Below are 21409 nucleotides of genomic sequence, written 5' to 3'. Positions count from 1 at the left end.
GCTGATAGAGAGTCCGGGAGCCATGCTTTCTGGGGTTCCTCCAGTCTCAGTCAGACCATTAAGTCTGGTCTTTTTACTAGAATTTGAGTTCTGCACTCCACCTTTCTTCTGCTCCATCAGGGAAAAAACCAAGCAGTTCTTAAATGCTCAAGATTTTATACATAAAAGTTTAGGGCTTTCTCTAAACTTAGTTTACTTTCTTTTCTATTTTTACACACTACGTCCTCTCTGCTCCTATACACATCAGTGAAATAGCTATCACAAACTATGCTAGACTACGCTCCAGGTATCTGTCAGTTTTTTCATTTTTATTTTTTGTCTGTCAATTTTTGGTGAAATCTTTTAACAAACTTACCCAGAGCCCCATCAGTATGGCACATTTCTAAAAGCAAATTAATAAACTTCATAAAGAAGTATGCTCTACCCCAAGGCAATATAGGATTCCTGCAATTTTGGGAGCTATGCCGGATATTCTGACTATGTGGCTCATCCCTGGGCAATTTTGGAGTCTACCCAGCTCTAAGAGCTCAAGTTTCCTTTACAAAATTGTAAAAATCATCACTGAAAACCAATGGTAGGGGTCATGAGAATAAGGTGAACTGTTAAATTGCTATGTTTGCGAATTGTTAAGTGAAAAAAACTGGGATAACTCACTTTTCACTACATTAGTTACTATATCCTGGATTGAGACTGGCTCTTTAATGTAATAATAACTAATTTATCGAGCACCTATTACATGATGGAGCCCTGGTGGTACAATGGTTAAGAACTCAGCTGCTAACCAAAAGGTAGGCAGTTGGAATCCCCCAGCCACTCCTTGGAAACCCTATGGGGCAGTTCTACTCTGTCCTATAGGGTCACTACGAGTTGGAATTGACTCCATGGCAACGGGTTTTGTTTTTTTTTGGTTTACTACATGACAAACACTTGGCATTAACTATCTCGAATCCTTGTAACAAGCACAAGATAGAAACTCCCCTTTTTACAATTTTGAAAATAGGCTAGAGAGTTTAAGCAACTTGTTCAGAATAACAAAAGTAGTATGTAGAGAATTAAAGATATTTTAAAAAGTCTATTTTGGTATTTTTAATGAAAATGTCTCTTGCTTTCCTACTTTTAATTCACATCCAAAGAATCATTTCTATCAGTTCTATGGCTAGCATTTAAATGAAACTAAGAGATTTATCTTTCATAGGGAATACATCTGCCTTGAAGATCAGAAAAAGGAATAAATAGTATTCTATTTTTAACCTGTGCCCCACATTTATTTATTATATATATAATTTTATATACATAAGCTTATTATACATGATAGGTTTTCTAAACTTATTATGAGTGAAAAATTAATTTCAAAAGTAAAAGCTCCTTATATTTTATGCAACATGAAACAGATGAAATACCTCTGCATTTTTGTTGAATTAAGATTTTGGATCTGGAATATATATGCATTTTTAAATAACTTTGTTACTTAATGTAGACCTTGTAAATGGCAGAATATAAAAGTTTACTATGAATTTTCATGAGTTCTGGCACTTTCAAAGTTATGGCTGTGGTATCACATTTTATTGTGACTGACAGTATAATGCTGCTGTAATAAAAATTTCCTGTCAACTTGTTCTCTCCTGAAATGCCTGAAAGCATTTCAATTTAAGTGTCAGATTAAAATACATGATGGAGAAAAGAAATGAATCTGCATTGTCCCATCTTTATATCCAGGGAAAGAGGACAGAGTGCCAAAATAATGTGGGAGCAGAAATTTGTTTTCATAATTACCTGAGAATGGGTTGTGTTGAAATGCTTTAATTACGCCATCTATTTCTGTAGTAAAGTTTTCTGTGGATAAATCTCACCATGTGGGATGAGTAAGGTTTAGAGTTTTATGTAAATTCTTAATTATCCAACTACCTTTCATTTCAGTTGGTAACAAGGTGAGGCTGACCCTGACTGTGACATCATTTATATAAATGTTATCTATCTTAAATATTCATTTCTAAGAGCTCCAAGTTTTACAAATCTCATGTTGCTTTTCCCGTTGAAAGTTCTGCTTTGGCCTATCCAAAAGCATATTTCCGCCCAATGCCAAACTCTTCGCTTGTGCCTCTGCCTTCTCCTTGAGAACTTCGCTTCAAAATTTAAACTCCTTTCATATTATTGCTCTCTTCCTCTCCTGTGGTGACTCCTTCCCCTTTCCTCTCAGCTTACTATATACTACATTGTTTCATTCTTAAAAATAAAACAAAACTAAATCATTTCCCAATTCTTCTTCCTCCTCATTCTTCCCTTCCTCTGTCAACATTTTAGAACAACGGTCTATCTCTACTCCTTCATATCTTCACCCCCTGTGACTGGGCTTTCATCTTTAATACCACATGGCATTCTTGAAGACCAGTGACTTCCTGACTGTCATGTCCTCTGGTCTTTTTAAAGTATTCTTCCTCAACTTGTCTACAGGGTATGCTCTCCTTAAAGCCTTCTTCTTTGAGTTTGATGACATTTGTGTGTTTCCTGGTTTTTCTAATACTATGCTTTTTTCTAACACTAGAGTTTTTCATACTACCGTTTTCCTGGATCATCACTTTCTTCTACCTCCCTACCTGTAGATCCCAACACTTTTAGTGATGACTAGTTCTCAAAACTGGCTATGCATCAGAAATACTCATGGCACTTTTAAAAAATATAGTTATCTAGAATCTACCACAGCTCCACTGAATCAAACTCTCCAAGAGTAGACACTGGGGAGATGTATTTTTTAAAAACCTCCTCTGGTTATTTTGGTATATAGCTATGGTTGTAGGTGTTCCTCAAGATCTTCCCTCAAACTCTCTCCCTTGGTAATGTCATGACTTTTGGGCCTTACATATTATCACTCTCCTGAGGTAATATTTCACTAGTTCTGGATTATTACAGGAAAAAAATCATTCTGCAGCCAAGTTTGGGAAAGATTAAACAACAAAATTGTCTTACTGAAGGACTTCTCAAAGCCGTATGTATACTTCATATCTCTATATAACAACTTGTTAGGGCCTCTTGATTCCATTAGAAAGGGCTGTTTACATCCAAATTGATCTTGCTTCTAATTCCTACCTTCTATATAATCCACTTTAAACATTATTGCCAGATTATCAATATAAGGCACAAATTTACTCCTGACACTCTTCTACTCAAAAACTTCAATTACCATTGAATTACAGAGCCAAGTTTAAATTCTCTAGCTTGGCATTCAAGGCCTTGAAAGATATGGCTTGAACATTTTCAACTTGCTTTTTTCTTTCATTATATGATGAAGAGTGTAGACCTTGAAGTCAGACATATTTGGGTTTGAATTAGGTTTTGTCTTGGGCAAATAATTTAAACTCATAAGTCTCAGTTTGCTTATAAATGAAAGCACGATAATACTGCCTCCACCTGGAAAGGTTATTTGAAGATTACATATTGGTTGCCCCTTCTCATATCAAAGAACTTGCTATCACCTACTAAAAACAGTAGTTCTTAAATTTCTGTATGGGTCGTTATTTGCAGGGGTATTTGTTACGAAAGGAGATGCCTTTGACTTGGTAGTCTGTGTGAGGCTCTAGAACTACACTGCCCATGTGGTAGCCACTAGCCACATGTGGCTATTGAGTAATGAAATATGGTTAAACTAAACTGAGATGTGCTGTAAGTGTAAGATACACAATGGATTTCAAAGACTTAATATGAAAAGAAAAATATCTCATTAATAATTTTGGATTGATAACATGTTGAAATGATAATCTGGATACATTAGCTTAAATAACATATATTATTCAAATTAATTTGACTTATTTCTTTTTTACTTTTTAATGTGGCTACCAGAACATTTAAAATTACATGTGGCCTGCACCATATTTCTATTGAATAACACTGCACGGGAATCTGCATTTTTAACAAGTTCTCCAGATGATTCTGTGGAAAGTATCCTCAGATCCCCTTTTGAGAAACAGTATATGAAACTCTATGCTCTTTAAAGAACTGATGCCTTTATGTATCTTTATTGCCTCTATATATCTTTACATCTTCACGGTATTCTGAGCATTGCAGGTGGTTAACTATATACTGATTGAATTTAGTTATACATTAAATTTTGAGCAATCAAAATTCATTTAAAAAAATTTCATTAGAAGCTTTGCTTTTATTTTTTTTTTTTCTTTCCCAGTTCCTAAAGAATTACTTGTGAATTGTAGTTCTTGGATGGGACAAAAAACTTGAAGCTTTGATTAGTTCCAAAATTAGTAAAAATAATTTATTTTCTAAAAGAATTAGGGCTTTCCCCTATAGCTATTTAGTTTCATGTAGAAATAGGCTATTCATTTTACTAAATTCCAAAGCTGTTGGATATTGTCATACTTAACTTCAAGACTAGTGATTAACACAAAATCAGCACACCCAAAACCCATTGCCACTGAGTTGATTCCAGCTAGTGATGCTATAGGACAGAGCAGAACTGCCCCATAGGGTTTCCAAGGAGTGGCTGGTGGATTTGAACTGCTGACCTTTTGGTTAGCAGCTAAGCTCTTAACCACTGCACCACCAGGGCTCCTTAAGACTAGTGATTAACACAAAATCAGGAGCACATGATAATTTTTATACCGTAGCAATTTAGCCAGATGAGAAAACGAAGACACCAATCTGGTGAAAGGGTGTTTCTATTTAGGGGTAGATGGGGTGAGGATGGTTGAGTGTCCCAGAAGTAAAGAGACAGAAAATTGAGATACAATCAAAGATATGTAAGTATTGCTGGGATGCAGACTAATCTTGATTTTAATGATTGTTAGAAGACAGCCACAAAATTAGAAATAACTTTTCAAGAATGTTTGGTAATAATTCTCAGAAAAGATTTTCCCACTTACCTCATTGCTACATTGCTGCCATCAATAACTATTGGTCTCAGATTTTCACCATCATCTGTTATAATCTCTTGCATTGGAGATTCAGACCTCTGAGATTCCAGGGAAGACGTTTCCCGCATTATACTGTTGATTGTGCTAACTGTTTGATCAGTTTCACTTTTATTTCCAAGTTTGACCAGTTCTCCCAATATATCATTGATTAAAGCATCGGTACCGAGTTTGTTTAGCACAAGCTGAACCTGTTCTTCGGAATAACCTAACTTAAGTGCAAACTCCAGTTTTGTTTGGTATTCTCGTACCACATCAGGGGGTTTCTTTGCTTCCTTGGATGTAGTCTGGGACTCTTCAGTTTTAAAGTCTTGCAAAATTTCACTGCATTTGAGTACATGGGGCTCTAAACAGGGAGATCTACAGAGTTGTCGGTGAGTCTTAGTTAATAAGCACGGCTCTACGGAAATACTACTCAACTGTTCTGACTCATTATCAGAATTTGTGCTTTCTTCAGAGTCACCAGAGCTTGCATTCTCTTCAGACACCTCTTTTTCCGTATCTTCCTTCCTGGAACTAACTTTTTCCATTGTTGGTTTTTCTACCATTGGCCAAGGTACAGCTGCACTTAAATGTGGGTCAGTGGTCTCCACATAAAGGTGGCCGAGGTCATGGCCCAGATGATCCTTCAAGCCCATGAAGCTGTTCCGTGTACTTGACTCCACTTTGCTGTTTTTTCTGTATTCCTGAATGCAAAGCGCTCCGTATTCCTAGGGAAAAATGTAAAATATTTAGGACTACATTATTTCCTGTTACATTTTTGTCTTCAAAGGTCATAAGATTACTCAAAGTCATTAGATTACCAACACCTACTTTATATTTTGTCTGCATCCTCTCATCCCTTATAATACCCTTGTCAAGACAGTATAATGCCCCATTTTTCAGATGAACAGGTATTAATTAGGAAGGCCATGTAATTCCTCCAAAGCAACAAAGCAAATAAGTAGTAGAATCAGATTTTAAAGACAGATTTGTTTGACTTCAAAACTCATGCTCAACCTAGATGGAAGAGATTTTTCCACTTTAGAAACTTATGTTTCTAGAGTAACACAGAATATTACCATAAAACACATTTTAGTTAGGCCAATGACAGGTTATGTACATTTTCTCTAAAGAATTCATAAAAATCTATAAAAATTCTTGAGCGAGAGAAAGCTATGTGGAAGTAAAGGTAAATATTAGCTTACAATAATTGAAAATTATCATTAATTTGAATCAACCTTAACAACAATCTAAAGTTTTAAAAATAATTTAGATACTACAATGAAAGAGTATATACTCTAAAATAGCCAGTGAAGAATTAAATAATTACAAAGTGCATTATATTCCATTTAGAGATGAATACAGTTTTACCCTAATAATTATTTTTATATATTGGACATGGTAACAGAATATAACTTTTAACATTACGCCACCCTTATTAAGTACCAGGGACACCAGGGTGGGGGTGGGGGGAGCTGTTTTATTCTATGTACATTTGTGGAAAGCAGGAAAATTAACTATTTCATATAAAATTAGCAGCAAGTAATTAAGAACATTAAATAAATGTTATCTCAATTTCACAGGAGTCCCTGAACGGTGCAAACAGTTAAGTGCTCGACTACTAGCCAAAAAGTTGGTGGTTCAAACCTACCAGGAGGCGCCTTGGAAGAAGGCCTGGTGATCTGCTTCTCAAAGGTTACAGCCTTGAAAACCCTATGGAGTGCAATTCTACTCTGCACTCATACGGCTGCCGTGAGTTACAGGTGACTTGATGGCAACTAATAACAAGAAGACCTCAATTTCTTGAAATTTCAGAAAATTTTTCTGATTGCATCAGATTAATTAACCATTATCTGCATTTGGTTAAAAAGTCATCTTTCTCCTATAAAAATGTTTTTTTACTATTTAAAACGCTTTTGCTTTTTTACTTTTTCCCTAAAGTCCATTGGAAATAGTTGTTATTTCTCTACCAGGAACACATTAGCAAAATAAAATCATTTTCTCTTGTGCTTCATTGAAAGGACTATATCCACATCAGCAGTTTACTTATCAAGCCAATTCCAGTGTTCTATCCAGGATAACTTGTCCCTGTTCAGGTGTCTGCTCTTACGGAGCCCTGGTGGCATAGTGGTTAAATGCTTGGCTGCTAACTGAAAGGTCGGCGATTTGGACCCACCAGCCACTCTTCGGGAGAAAGATGTGGCAGTCTGCTTCTGTAAAGATTACAGCCTCAGAAACCCTATAGGGCAGTTCTACTCTGTCTAATAGGGTCGCTACAGGTTAGGATCAAATTGACAGCAGTGTTTTTTGTTTTTTTTTTTAATCCAGGGTAATAGCATGCTAGTGGTAGATGAATTTAAGCTGTCATAAAACACCTATTTAAATAACCTAAAAAAGAAAATTGGAAAAATATTTTAAAGTTCTTCAATATCTTATTTACACTAGAAAGGAGCTATTATAGTAATGTTAAAAGAAAAATGTTATTTTCTAGGAAGTCACAAATTTAAATGAATATTTGGTGACTTATTAGAGAGTAAAACACTTCTACATAATGAAATAAATTATATTAACTATGGTTAATATAACCATAGTTATGGAATCCTTAGCTTGAAAACAATACATTTACAATTCCTTCAGCGTAGAACTCCTACACACTTCCATAGGAGCCTTTTTCAGGTTTTATCCCCTGAGAAAACAGATAACTTCAATACCATTGTTCCACTAATAATACAGTATTCTTTAGCTTTAAAGAAACATCAAACTCTCTCAGCTCCTAATTGCACAACTGATAAAAATGAATATCCCTTAGGAGAGGTCTATATACATGTGTTCCATTATGAAGCTATATCCACTTCAATTTTTTTCTATTAATATGGATATGCAAGAGCCCAATTATTTAGAATTAAAGGAAAGGATTCTGAAAGTAAATCTTTACACTCAGTGATTTATTAACTACTGTAATATACTGACACCATAATGCAAGTAACAAATCACAACAGCATCCTAATAAAGGGATACAGTTAAAAGAAAAATCTGCACTGTGGCCTTCGTAGAGCTCCCACCAAAAGTGTCTTAAACAAGGAAAATCTATTGGAAGCTGGGCTGCCTGGCAACAAGAAGCTGGTTGCTAAGCTGCACTCCTTTAACATGCCATCATGAATGCTAGCACAGTGAAAGAATAATTTGGTATGAACAAAAGCCTATAAAAGAGACTGGGACTTGAGTGCATCTGGTTTACCCTCTGAGAACAATGCAGCTGCCAAACCAATCTGGAAGCGCCGACATCATTGTTCTGTAAACCCCACAATCTGCTCTGACTGCAGGAAGTGTATTTAACGGGCAACATTTTTGATCTCCCCTGAAAAGTTTGGGTTTTGCATAAGTGCTGTTGTGAGATAATTCTTCAAGACAATGACTCACTGACCAAATCCCTGAACGGAACTAGGATATACTATTTTAATATTGAGCTCTAGTGCTTTTCTGTTGGGCTGGATCAGACAAGATGAATACCTTATGAAAAATACAGAGGAAATATTAAAAGATGAGTGAAATTATTTTTAATTTTCACATTTTTCAAAGAAACAAAACCAGGTACTGTAAACCTTTTAAAATGAAAATTAACCACTCCAAAAAAAATAATAAATCTTTCTACCTACCTTCAATATAACTGTCAACGACCCAAAGCTGCTCTGCCATATAATTTTACTATGTTTATAATGATAAAATAGGAAGAAAAATAGAACTATCAGTTGTTTTTATAATATTATGCCAGATAAACTCATTTGTATGCCAATATCACATACCTTTAAATTGTGATAATTCATATAAATTGTACATATTTAAATAAAAAATTTTCAATAATTGGGCTAACATGATTTTTAAGGCTAAGGATAAATGTAAGCCTGACCTACTTTTTTTTATTAACATCTAATTGGGTTAGGCAGCACAATTTTTCTTTTAAAATATTCTGGTTGAACTTTTTTCACACTGAGAGGCCCTTCTTCATCTTCTAGATTTCAATGGTTAGCTCAGATAAAGTTACCCAATCCTATCGTGTACTAAATAAGCGGTTAAATAATTTTTAGAACCTGTAATGCAACAGACAAAACAGGAAAGACTACAAATAAGGGTGAATGAGTTCAATTACCACGCCTGTAAGCTGCATATATTTTCTCCATCACATAATACAAATCTGATATAACCTGATTTGTACTGACTTCAAATGGTAAAGATTTGGTTTTTAAAACTTTTAATCTCTAAAATGCTTCCTTAGTCACTTGTAATTAGTTAAAGATTACCCTGACTTAATATGACACTTTACAAAATATCAGAATTTGGCAGTATTTTGAAATCATTCAAAAAAATTATATGCTAGTGTTAAGATTTAAAAACTAATCAGAAAAATATTTTCATAGGCTGCAGTACTTGTTAACGTAACGGAATGTGCAAAACTTGCAAGAGAATTATTATAGAAGATTTGGGGACAAAGAACGGTATCTCACCTTTGTTTTTATTCAGTGCCTTAAAATGATCAATACAATTTTGAAAAAAGACGCCAATGACATCAAAAAGTGCATTACTTCATGTAGGACAGAAACTAGGTTTTTCGTCAATTTCTAAACCGTTCATTAGACTTTCAAGTGATTGCATTTACTCCAGTGTAAACTTGTGTAAATCATCTTTAGTAACAAGGGTAATTTTCCTTATTTCATTAAGCAGCAGCACAGTCAAAATTTCACACATTAAGTAGGTCAGAGTTTATACTCCCTTAGTTATCAAAAAAACTACAGGAGCATAAACTGTATGGCTTAACTTTTAAACTTCACATCAGGGGTCCATTATAACTGTCTTTTATATGCTATATTCTTGCACACAAAAGGTACTGGCAAAAGTAAATGATCTGAGAACATATTCCTACACTTACAAATCTATAGATTCCCTCCAGAAATTCCATCTGAAACTGAAATAATTTTTCTTGTTAATGGCCTAATAAGTTTAAAAATTAAATAATTCAATTTTTTAAAAATGAACCAAATTTTCATGCTAATTTGGTAGGCGATGATAAAGTATAACTGATTTTTTAAAGTTTTCAGAAACTTTTTTTTAAAACTCTTTACATTAGCTGAATGCAGGTTTATGATATAATGGCTATTTACTCCAAACTTACTGCACGCCCACAAATTCCTCTATTTAGTGAGTGGATTTTCTGAAAGCTCTCATTAGATAACCTGGATAATCCTTCACCTCAAATTAGGTATAAAATTTTTTTTTTAATAAAGAGCCACATATTAATCAAGAATACTAGATCATAAACTTGTTAAACCGATTTATTTGTTTGTAAAGTTACAATGCCATAAAAGTGGTTCTGGTTGTTATCCAAATGGTAATACTATGAGAACAATGGAAATAAAATAATGAATATGTAATAAATACCTACTGCTGTAGTCTCTGTGTATTTAATTACCATTGTATTTCAGTGAGTGCTGTTGTCTGCATCCCTCTAAGCAACAAAGGAAGGATGTCCCTTTGAACAGATTGGTTAATGCTCTGGGGCAACAGATGTCTACTGGAACTGCAGGAGACCAGCAACTGGTGGCCTGCCCATCTTCTGAAAACTTTCAATAGACTTATGCATATGTTCACACAATAGGGCATGTGGTAGAAATGAAAACCTCTTTTTAACCCTTTATGTTCTTTCCTTCCCCCCAACTGACAGATGAAAGTCTTTGTCGTCTCCTCCCTTCCTCATTACAGAACTCTTGAAAGCCAATAGTTTGTGGAATGACATCTTCAATCTAATATTGGAAACTAACGCAAGTAAAAAAAAGAAAAAACAAACGGTGGGGAGAAGAAATTAGAAACTGTGCGTGAATACTGACACTGCTGGACACAAAGCAATTAAATGCTTAATCATCTTATTGAAAACAAGCTGTTTGAAACACCTGCCTATTTCTATCAATCCATCTTTCCCAACTAGATTCTTAAGACAATGGAAAATCTACCAGCACCTAGGTATGGCGGTGACACCTTAAGAAACATAAGAATTTGATGAGAATATAAAATCTAAATTCACTGTTTATCCAGACATCAGAACATGTTGTAAGTTGTCTTTAAGTTCCAAAGGATCACAAGCCATCCTGAAAGCCTTACAAATGTTCATGAAGTTATAAGTCATTATTTACATGACTCCAGAAAATAAAAATATAAAAATCTGCTTCATAGACATATTTTGCAGAAAGAAGATATTTTGAAACTATATAAAATGTTAGGCTTTCATTTCAGGTGCTTCCTATCCTTTACAGAATTCAAATTAATACTATTTTGCAAAGTTTAACTTCCAAGGCGTTAAGTAGCACAGATACTCACGTTAGCAGGAAAATACAAAGACATTGGTTTCTGTAGCAGCTTCAGCAGTAACTCCTTAACACAATTTTAGCTGCAGACTTCCAGGCAGGCAAGAAGAACAATGAATGGTTGAACAGATGGAATGGCAATGTCTTTGCTTAACCTATTACCGAGTGGAATCACAGCCAATCATAGGCCAGAAAGCTCACAATTAGTTGGCCAGGCAGATGCAAGACAACCTCAGCACCCTGCGTCAGGTTCGTAGGTTTCTAAGATAAGCAAGTTGATGTCATTCTTAGGGTCTGCCCCGGGGCAGCATGTGTATTAACGAGGGGTGTGCAGCAACAATAGGCCGGCCATACAAAGCCGACTAGTGGGCAGCTGCTGGATGAGAGCAGTCATTAGGGAGCAGCCTGCCAACAACACCTGGCTTGGGAGGACTTCAGCTCTCCTCCTTGTTTTTAATGCATGAAACAAAGAAACCAATTCTATTTTAAATAACAAAAGTTGCATGTTTCCAAAAAGTTGCGGCTACCCTCTAGTCTATTAGCTTTTCATTTCTGTTTGAGAAGTAAAGAAAATGAGGTGTGTCAAAGTAGCAATTAGTAACCACAGCAGCATCCCCTTTTCTTCTGTAAATGAGTTACTGGTGAAAGAGATACAGGTTATACTAAAATGATTTCTATGGAAATACTGGGAAGTCTAAAAAGTATTTTAAAATATTTGGTAATTTGTTGCAAGATAATAACACGAATAAGACAGATGATGAAAATAAGGTTGAACCAAAAAACAAAAAAAATTAAGAGCTTGCAAATAAAATCGATACAAAAAAGTTCACTAGAAGTGTTAAGATAAAACAAAAGCTTGATCCAACTTTGTGTCAAATGAGTCAACTGAAGTGAACATTTAGATAAAACTATTTAACTTCAACTTAAAACCAACAGAACAGCCCATCTTATGCATGTGCAGTAGTGGTATAAAATTCTTAAAGCAAAAATCTTTCATTAAGTTTTAATACACAGTAGATTTTATACCTGTTAAAAGTATTTATATTTCATATAATTTGTAAGCTGTGATACTCAAGTTTCAGTTCAGGAACAACAAGTTAACTTTACTGGAAAGAAGAAAAGCTGTGATAATTTTAAAGGATATAACATATACAAAAATAAGCCCCTTCAATGAGGAAGCTTGTTATTCCTGATTTATTTCAAACTTCCAGATTAAATAGTATTTATAATACTGTGGCCTATTTGCTTTCCAGAGCTGCATAAGTTGTATCTGGAGCGGCCTCTGATTATGGAAAACATTCATTCGGAATTTAAACACCACAAGGCACTGTGAGGCTATTTCCTACTTAAAAATAAATAAATAAAAGGAATCTTGAGATGTCCTACTACCTACTTTTGTGCTGTAGAACACACACACACACACACCCTTTTCATTTCAGTGAAAAGTAAAAGAATGAAGGCAAAGAACTGCTCTTAAAATACAGTTTTCTAACATAGGCTGATTTATGCAGAGCTCACACTTCTTCATTATATGACCATCAACTCTAAAGATCTAAAACTTGGTTAGAGCATCCCAAACAATCTACATCAATTTCTCTTTTTGACACGCAAATACAGAGGCTACTCAAAGACTGGGATCATTTGTAAGTACTTGGAAAAAAGTTAACAGTGGTTGGGGACTCAAAGCCATGTTCTTACTGCACCCACTCAAATGAAAATGAGGTCTTCTCTTTTTACAAAATAAGAGGAATATCTATTCTATATAGTTAAAACTCTTCAGTTGTCTCACCAAAAACATTCCTTATACCTACTAAAACCTAAAAGTTACTGTTGCTTCTAAAAAGAAAATGAACATATAAAAACATATTGTAGATCACTATTTGTCTATAGCTATTTCTCCTTGACAGAGCTTAATATTTTATCAAAATGTGTCATTCAAAAAGTATTAGAAAATTTAAAACTCTGCGAAAATATTTTGGACTAAATATAATCATTAGATCCAAAGTGCCAAACTAAATTCTAAAACATGACTTATTCTTTTTCTGCTAAGAGGTACAGTAAGGTTACTGAAATAGTAGTCAGGCCCATGGCCTAATATCAAAGGACATTTTAAAGCCCATTAAAGGCGAAGGTAGAGCATCTCTATATAGATCAGTCCCTGGAGAAGGACATCATGCTTGGTAAAGTAGACAGTCAGCAAAAAAAAAGGAAGACCCTCAGTGAGATGGACTGACACGGTGGCTGCAACAATGGGGCTAAGCACAATGATTCTGAGGATGGTGCAGGACCAGGCAGTGTTTCGTTCTGTTCTACACATGGTTGTTATCAGTCGGAACCGACTCAATGGCACCTCACAACAACAGTATTATAACTTACTGAAAATAACCGTGTGAATTACACAGCATTCAATTTTATGTCTTGGGTAAGCACATAAACATCACAGAAATGAGAAAAGTTAGAATTTATCTTTTTTAAATTTTTTGTGGTGGTGGTAGTTCTTTGAAATTTCAAGAGTGGAAGGTATAAACGCAAAAGATAAATCAAGGCCACTGTTATGGCTAGTAAATTCAATTCTAGTAAAACTGAGTTTGAGTAAATAAGATCAAAATGAAAAATATAACATACATCCACTCAAAGTAGTTACAACTAAAACCTAATAAAACTTAATAGCTATGCACTGACTAGAGAGACAGTGAGGTCTGTATTTATGAATTCATATTAAAAAGACTTTTTTTCTTTTGTACATAAAAAGGAAACTCCTTAGTATGAATAGGTAGGCTTCTCTCTTCCCTTGGGTTTTCTTCCTTCTCTTTATCCCTTGCTACTATAGTTACTACTTTATAGCATTAATGCAGGAGGAGGAGGACGAATCTTCTCACTAATTCCTGCCACTACGAACAGGAAGAATGAGAGAAAACTACCCAAGAGCTCAGCAGGAAGCCTGATTGCTAGCACTGGATTAAGCTTTTTTGCAAACAGCAAATAAAGGCAATGATCTGAAAAAGCTAATCAGATCCTGCTGTGGTATTTAGGCTATCTCAGTTGCTAGTATTGGATAATGCTAAGCACATTAAAACATCTGTAGGTGGAAAGACGGCCTTAGTCTGGTTTTCCTAGTCACATAGCCCTTGTCCACTTGGTTTGGCAGGGCAAATACAAACAGCTGCACAGAACGCTGTTTTGGTCTTTGCAATAAATGACTGAGCACAGTGCACACTTGTGACAGAAAAATAAGACAGCCTAGTTTTAGGAATATACTAAACTCTCTGAATGCAAAGGGTGGGTCTAACATCTGAAACTTCAACTACTTGAGAAGGCCCTGGACTTGTGCTGAGGCATGGCTGTGAATCAAGTGTGTTTCCATGCTGGTGTTTGAAATCGAGTCTCTTTGCCAGTAGTGATCCAAGCTGATTTCCTGCTATGGCTCTCTGAATATGGATTTGTTCCTCTTTAATATATACTCTAACAATAACCATGGAAGTAAGATTATTATATCAAGTTTTCCCACTTGCACCCAAAAGATTGAACGGTTAAACTTTTAACAAAAAAATTAGCCATTTTTGGGAGTTAAAAACAACCAATCAACAAAAAAACAGATTTACACACATGGTGTAAAAACACGGAACAAAACCAATCAGCCACTAACTCTTAACTCTCAGAGTTATTATATTTAGGAAGTCATATGGACAATGAGAGCTTTAATATATAAAACTACTTCACTCAATGTTAGCTGGAAAGGTAAAGATTAACTTTAAACGACAAAACAATGTGAAGAATATTGCCTCTATGAATTAAAGCCAAGTAAATTGCTGGAGACACAGGTATCAGTTGCTGTTGATTCCAACTCATGCTGACCATATCGGTGTCAGAGTAGAACTATGTATGCTCCTTCGGGTTTTCAAAGGCTGTTTTTTTTTTTTCCCGTGACTATTCTTTTTTTTTTTTAATTGTGCTTTGAGTGAAAGTTTACAGCTCAAGTTAGTTTCTCATACAAAAATTTATATACACATTGTTATGTGACCCTAGTTGCTCTCCCCACAATGTGACAGTACACTCCTCCTTTCCACCCTGGATTTCTCGTGTGCATTCACCCAGCTCCTGTCCCTTTCTGCCTCAAAGGCTGATTTTTTACAAATACAGTAAGTCCCCGGGTTATGAACGTCCAGCTTCCTGGACAACTCTCGTACTTGCCCTTTAACATTACGGAAATTTGGTCTCACTTTAAAACAACTGAACCAACGGCTACTTGAAACAAATTCATCACAATCACCTTCACATGCTGCATTTGCAGGTTTTAAATCACTGAAAAGGCTTGGAGCCTTTTCCTGCACTAACCAAAGCTACCAAACCCACTGCCGTCGAGTCGATTCCAACTCACCGCCCCATAAGGTTTCCAAGGAGCAGCTGGTGGATTCGAACTGCCAATCTTTTGGTTAGCAGCCAAATGCTTAACCAACTGTGCCACCAGTCCTCCTTCCTGCACTGAAGTAAGGCTACTAAGAACCGCACGCACCTGTTCCGACTTACCGACAAATCTGACTTAAGGACACACAACAGATCTCCGGCAACCCGGGGACTGTCTAGTTCATCAGGTTTTTCTTCTGAGGTGCCTCTGGGTGCACTTAAACCTCTAACCTTTCGGTTAGCAGCCAAGCCCGTGAAGTGTTTGTACCACCCAGGGACTCTAGATATAGATAGCATTAACTCAAAGAAAGCATAGGGTTAACTGTGTCAAGAGCCTGATGAACAACATCTCTAATATGCTGATTCTAGAATGTTCCACTGAACACTCTTTGTTCTCCTAACTCCGTTCTGCCAATGAAAACCATGCTACTTTTCAGCGAAGGGGCAGGTCTTGAAAATTCCAACTTTAGCCCGTATTTGGAACCAGCCCTGAATATAATTCACTCAAAGTACGTGCCAGAAAAATGTACTTTTATATTTAACAATAACTGTAAGAAAAGAGATCTAACTGTGATTAGGATCATTATATTTTAAAAATAAATCATCAAATATAAATGATTTCATATTATATCAAGTTCCTACTGAAAAGTATTCGTATCAGGGCCGAAAAGAGTTCACTAACCTTTGAACTGATAAGGAAGACAATAAAAGTCTATGAAAATGGCACTACTGGAACATGCAGTGTAAATGAAAAAAGCTCCAAACAACTTTCTGCTAAAATTTCATCCAACAAGATGCCCATCTTTCCCATTTCTCCTGTTAACATGAAACATATGGCAGGAGGGTGGGCAGGAGGTTCAAATTATCACCCTGATACAGCTATCACTATGGCCATAAAATAAGCTAATGATATAGTAGCAATAAAAAAGAAAGCACTTTTCCTATCTATGTCAAGAAACAAACTCTAACAGAAATCACATCTTATTAGAAATTACGTTTGCTCCTAAAAAAATACAAAGCCATTAACAATAGGTAAATTAAAGTTTAAAGGGAAAAAGAATAAGTTACAATGGATACATATCAATTTAATCCTTTGTTTACAAGCAAGAGAAACAGACTATTTAAAAAAGCAAGATGGAAGATTTATTAGAAGGACACTGGAGGAGCTCACAGAATCAAAGGGAGCACTGAACACTCAAGTTTCCAGAAGGCCAGGCACCAAGACTGAACCTAGGGTCTCCGCAGCAGAAGCTTCTTGAATGGTTCCATGGGATGACTCAGCACTACCCAATCTCTGACCTTGTAGGTCTCCATTCAAGGTGCTAATTCCTGAGACAGAGAATCTGATTAGCAAGAACAGTTTAGGTCTTATATTGCCCCTACCTCCAATTGGAGCCCTGGTGGTGTAGTGGTTAAAAGCTTGCCTGCTAACCAAAAGGTCCGCAGTCTGAATCCACCAGCTGCTCCTTCAAAATTCTATGGGGCAGTTCTACTTTGTCCTATTGGGTCACTATGACTTGGAACTGACTTGCCAGCAATGGGTTTGGATTTTTGGTTTTGGCCTCCAATTGCTGTGGGACCATGATTGGCAGCCCCACAAGAACTATATGGAGGTGGGCTGGGGAATTCCTCTATTAACAAAAGAAGAGGGAGAAATGACACTAGGCTGGAAGAAACATCAGGTGTCCACTCCAGAAGACACCAACTACCTCAGAGGCAGATTATATATGGTTCCCATGAAACTCATCTTGACAGGTTTCATGGGAACCGCATATAATCAAAATAGATTTCATGACTTGAACAACAAAAAACAAACCCCCCCCCAAAAAAAAACCTGGATTAGTGACGACAAAAACTTCTAAAAGCTGAGCAAAACAAAATAAAGGACAATTAAATCAAAATGAAAACCCATATTTATGACTATTTTTTCACTTTTATAGAAGGGAAATAAAACACAAATGAAATAAACCTTATGCCACTTAGAGAAGAGATGCTTTGCTCAGCTTCAGTTTTCACATTTGTGTGTTGTACCATATCTTGCTCCCAATTTCCTTAAAGGGGCATTTCCTCAACAGTTCAGCCTCGAAACTTTGTCTCTTCTCAATTGATTCATTCATTCAATACATCCTCAAGATCCAGATAAATCAATTCCTGACTATTTCTCTCCTCAAACAAACTTTCTCAGCCTAGTCTAGACATTCATTCCCTCAGGCTTAGATTACTTTTGTTTCTTCATTTATCTCTGTCTCTTGAATACCCCCTAGATACCCTCTTGACAAAGTAATTTTCAATGACATCACTCTTATGCTAAAAAAAAAAAAAAAAAATCTCAGCTGTAAACCACAAGTATCAGGCACTCCCCTTGTTTTCCAGGCTCTCTCGACAACCTGGGTCTCCTCTGGCTTGTAATGTTATTTCTCATTATCTGAACATAGAATCTTCTCTTTATATAGTCATAATACATAATAACACACTTGTTTCAGCATCTGTGACTTTATTTTTGCTGTCCCTTCACCTTAAGTACTCTCTTCCACTGCCTCATCTACCCAGAGGACTTCTTTCTAGGCACAGCTCAAGGCTTAACTTTCAATAAAAATCTTTTTGGAGTACTTCAGTTTGTATTGTTTTCCAACTCCTTTGAACTTCTAAATCATAAATAGTTTGTACTGCATAACTTAGCACTTAGTTAGGAACGGGCTATAAGCTTCTTGAGAGCAGAACCATTTTATCCTCCATAGTCCACATGGTATAACCTGCATGGCACGCAGCCGTGTGCTGATCTCTAGAAGATCCCTGAATGGAAAATATGACCAATAGAAAAACAAGCCCGGGCAAATGTGAATGCAGGCACTCACATGAACAAAAATGCTCCCCTACTGAGCCTGCGTGGCTCAGTGGTTAAGCACTTGGCTGCTAACTGAAAGGTTGGTGGATCGAAATCACCAGCCACTCCACGGGACAAAGACGTGGCAGTCTGCTCTTGAAAAGATTACCTTTCCTTGGAAATCCCATCAGGCAGTCTCTGTTTGGCAGGGTCGCATGAGTTGGAACTGACTTGATGGCAATGGATTACTAGTTTTTATTTCCGTTTTATGACAAGGTGAACTTATCCAAGAGCCCTCAGTTGCTGGCAAAGTCCCTGTAGCCCTGGTGCTGCCATTGGGGCTGCTTCCAATACTCAAGGAAGCTGTAGAATTGAGTGAGCTCAAGCATCCCAGTAATGAGAGGTCTTTCCCTAAAATCTGTTTCTCTGGCGTTACGTTCCCAATTAGTGGCATCCAGTGGAATGACACCCCAGCCTGTGCCTTCTCACTTGAGGAGGATGACTTATCCAATGGGTGAGTCTGAGAAGAAGACATGGGTAACCTCAGCCCAGCCTGTTCCTCTGTCCATTTCTCTTCAAGATCTGCCCATGTGCAGACAGCACCTGGTTGCTCTGCTCTCCAGCACTGCCTGAGACTGGGTGGCTGAATCTCTCTAACTGTAGGGTTCAGTTATTTCTCAGCCCTTTATGCTGTGCTCTTAAGTCACATTCTCCAACTGTTCTATCAGTAAGAAAGCTGCTATTTTGATCTCCAGCTGCCTGACTCCTTTGTCTTTTTCTCTATCCATTCAGAACTAAAGCAGGAAAAAGATCTCCTCAAACTCCAATAATATTCAACAATAAAAGTCTGTTACCAAGAATTATTAAGAAAAAAAGAGGGTGATAAAAAGACTACAGAGATTAACCCTAATCAAACTGCTTTTATAATACACTTACTATAAATAGGGGTAAAGTTAAAAAAAAAAAGACTCAGTAACAAAGAAGGATAATGTTCCTGAAAGTCATAGTTCTTAGGGTTTGATCATGAAACATTTTCAGTGTCATGCTATCAAGAGCTGACAACTCTCAATTCTCTTTTAGGGCTCAGAGACAAATTCAAAATCCACAAAACTTTACCCCTGTTTATAATAAGTGTGTTATAAAAATGGTTTATGTCAAAAAACAAAGAAACTCTTCTATGGTCACTTTAAATGGAAATATAACCCATATCCTAAGACTTCAAATATTTCCCAGTGATCAGCTTCTCAGTTAGCATTAAAAAAAATTCATTAAGAAATAAGTCTTTTAAAAGATGATCTTCATCAGGGATCTAAAACGTTACATGAAATCTCAATCTGATTCTCAAATGTTGGCAATTCCAGATTCACAAAACACCACGGGCCACTTTGAGACAGCTGGTGTGGCTCTCAGCTCCTAGCAGTCCTAAGATTATTTTCTGTGCTGAATTTACAGGACTGCCAGCTACCCCCACCCCAGCAAAGACCCTTCCCACAAACTTACTACGTGTATACTGAGTGTTCCCAGCCACCACTCTTAGTCCACACAAATGAAATCCAGCACTTCATTTTAATACACTCTGAACTGGTAGGAGCGATAGGTGGCGCTTTTTTTTTATTGCAGTCTAACAAAAGGAAAAAAATTACAATTTCAGATGATTCAAATTGGATTATTTTCCAAAAATTCTGTGTATCTATCAACATTCATGTAAATATTCAGAGTCTACCCCCCAAAGGGCAAATTCAGGGACTGACAAAGGATACCACCATAGTTCTCACATTCACCCCTTCTCTACCATACCCCCCCACCAAGAAAGTCACTCACACACACAGACACACACACACACACACACACACACACACTAAGGAAACAGTCAAACACATACGCTGGAGGGCTGAAGTACTGGGAAAGGGCAGTTTGATTTGTGTGCCTACTGTACACTAAATGTCAAATGAAGGGGTCTAGTGTGCTAGGACCTTGACACACACCACGTCATTTAATCCTAACAATGCTACCTGCCCTCTTAGCATCCCTGAGGAAACTGCAAAAATACTGGCTGGAAATGCCATTCAGGAAAAGCAAACAGAAGACTGATGTATGAAATTTTCACTTGTGAGAAAGGATGCAGACCTCAAAAATAGTTTGCTTTTGTGATTACTTAGACATTTGAACTCCAAGGATCACAGAGTATGAGGAAACAAAGTCCTGTCTTCAGAAAGTTCACCAGCTCTGACAACTTTATACTTTTAAAACATATCCACAGCCAAGATAGGTAAAAATGCAGTAGTATGATATAGGTGAGGCTAATTCTCTCCCAGTGCCCATTCTCCTCCTTCCTCCTTTTAGAAATAGAACCCTCTCCCCAAGGTAGACAGAAAAACGACCCACCCAAAGATGTGTACATTCTAATCCCCAGAATTTGTGAATGTTACCTAACATAGCAAAAGGGACATTACAGACATGATTAAATTAAGGACCTTGAGCTGGGAGATTATCTTGAGGGGCACACTGTAATCGCTGTTACCTGTTGCTGTCAAGTCAATTCTCACTCATAGCAACCACACAGAACAGAATATGACTGTTCTATAGGGTTTCCAAGGCTGTCATCTTTACAGAAGCAGACTGCCACATCTTTCTTGGATGGAACCAGTGACTTTTCAGTTAGCAGCTGAATGCTTAACCACTGCACCACCAGGGCTCCTTAGTATAATCACAGGGGTCTTTAAAGATGGAAGAGGGAGGCAGAAGAGTCAGATAAAATGTGACAACAGAAGCAGAGGTTGGAGTGATGTCAGGAAGGGGCCACGAGCCCAGGAAGGCGAGCAGAAGAGGCAAGGAAATGGATACTCCCGTAGAGCCTCCAGAAAGAGCGCAGGCTTGCAGACCCATTTGGACTTCTGACCCCCATAACCGTAAGAAAATAAATTTGTGTT

At 36.7% G+C, this 21409-nt stretch overlaps 1 protein-coding gene across 2 annotated transcripts in view; it reads right to left on the bottom strand.

Moving 5' to 3' along the window:
• ZC3H12C (zinc finger CCCH-type containing 12C) overlaps positions 1–21409 on the bottom strand; it is an 81588-nt gene that overhangs the window by 29114 nt on the left and 31065 nt on the right. The window contains exons 1-2 of one of the 2 annotated variants that reach the window (XM_023736963.1): positions 5730–6339; positions 4869–5626 (exon numbers count right to left, since the gene is read on the bottom strand). In XM_023736963.1, coding sequence (XP_023592731.1) covers positions 4869–5626; positions 5730–5747 — 776 coding nt within the window. In that variant the 5' untranslated portion in view covers positions 5748–6339. Of the gene's footprint in view, positions 1–4868; positions 5627–5729; positions 6340–21409 lie in introns of those variants that run through there. The other variant, XM_023736964.1, reaches the window with a different exon arrangement.

The sequence above is a fragment of the Trichechus manatus genome, unplaced genomic scaffold (assembly GCF_000243295.1).
Source record: "Trichechus manatus latirostris isolate Lorelei unplaced genomic scaffold, TriManLat1.0 scaffold00094, whole genome shotgun sequence".
Classification (NCBI taxonomy): domain Eukaryota; kingdom Metazoa; phylum Chordata; class Mammalia; order Sirenia; family Trichechidae; genus Trichechus; species Trichechus manatus.
The sequence above is the reverse complement of the archived record's forward strand: the minus strand, read 5'-3'. Positions and strand labels throughout refer to the sequence as shown.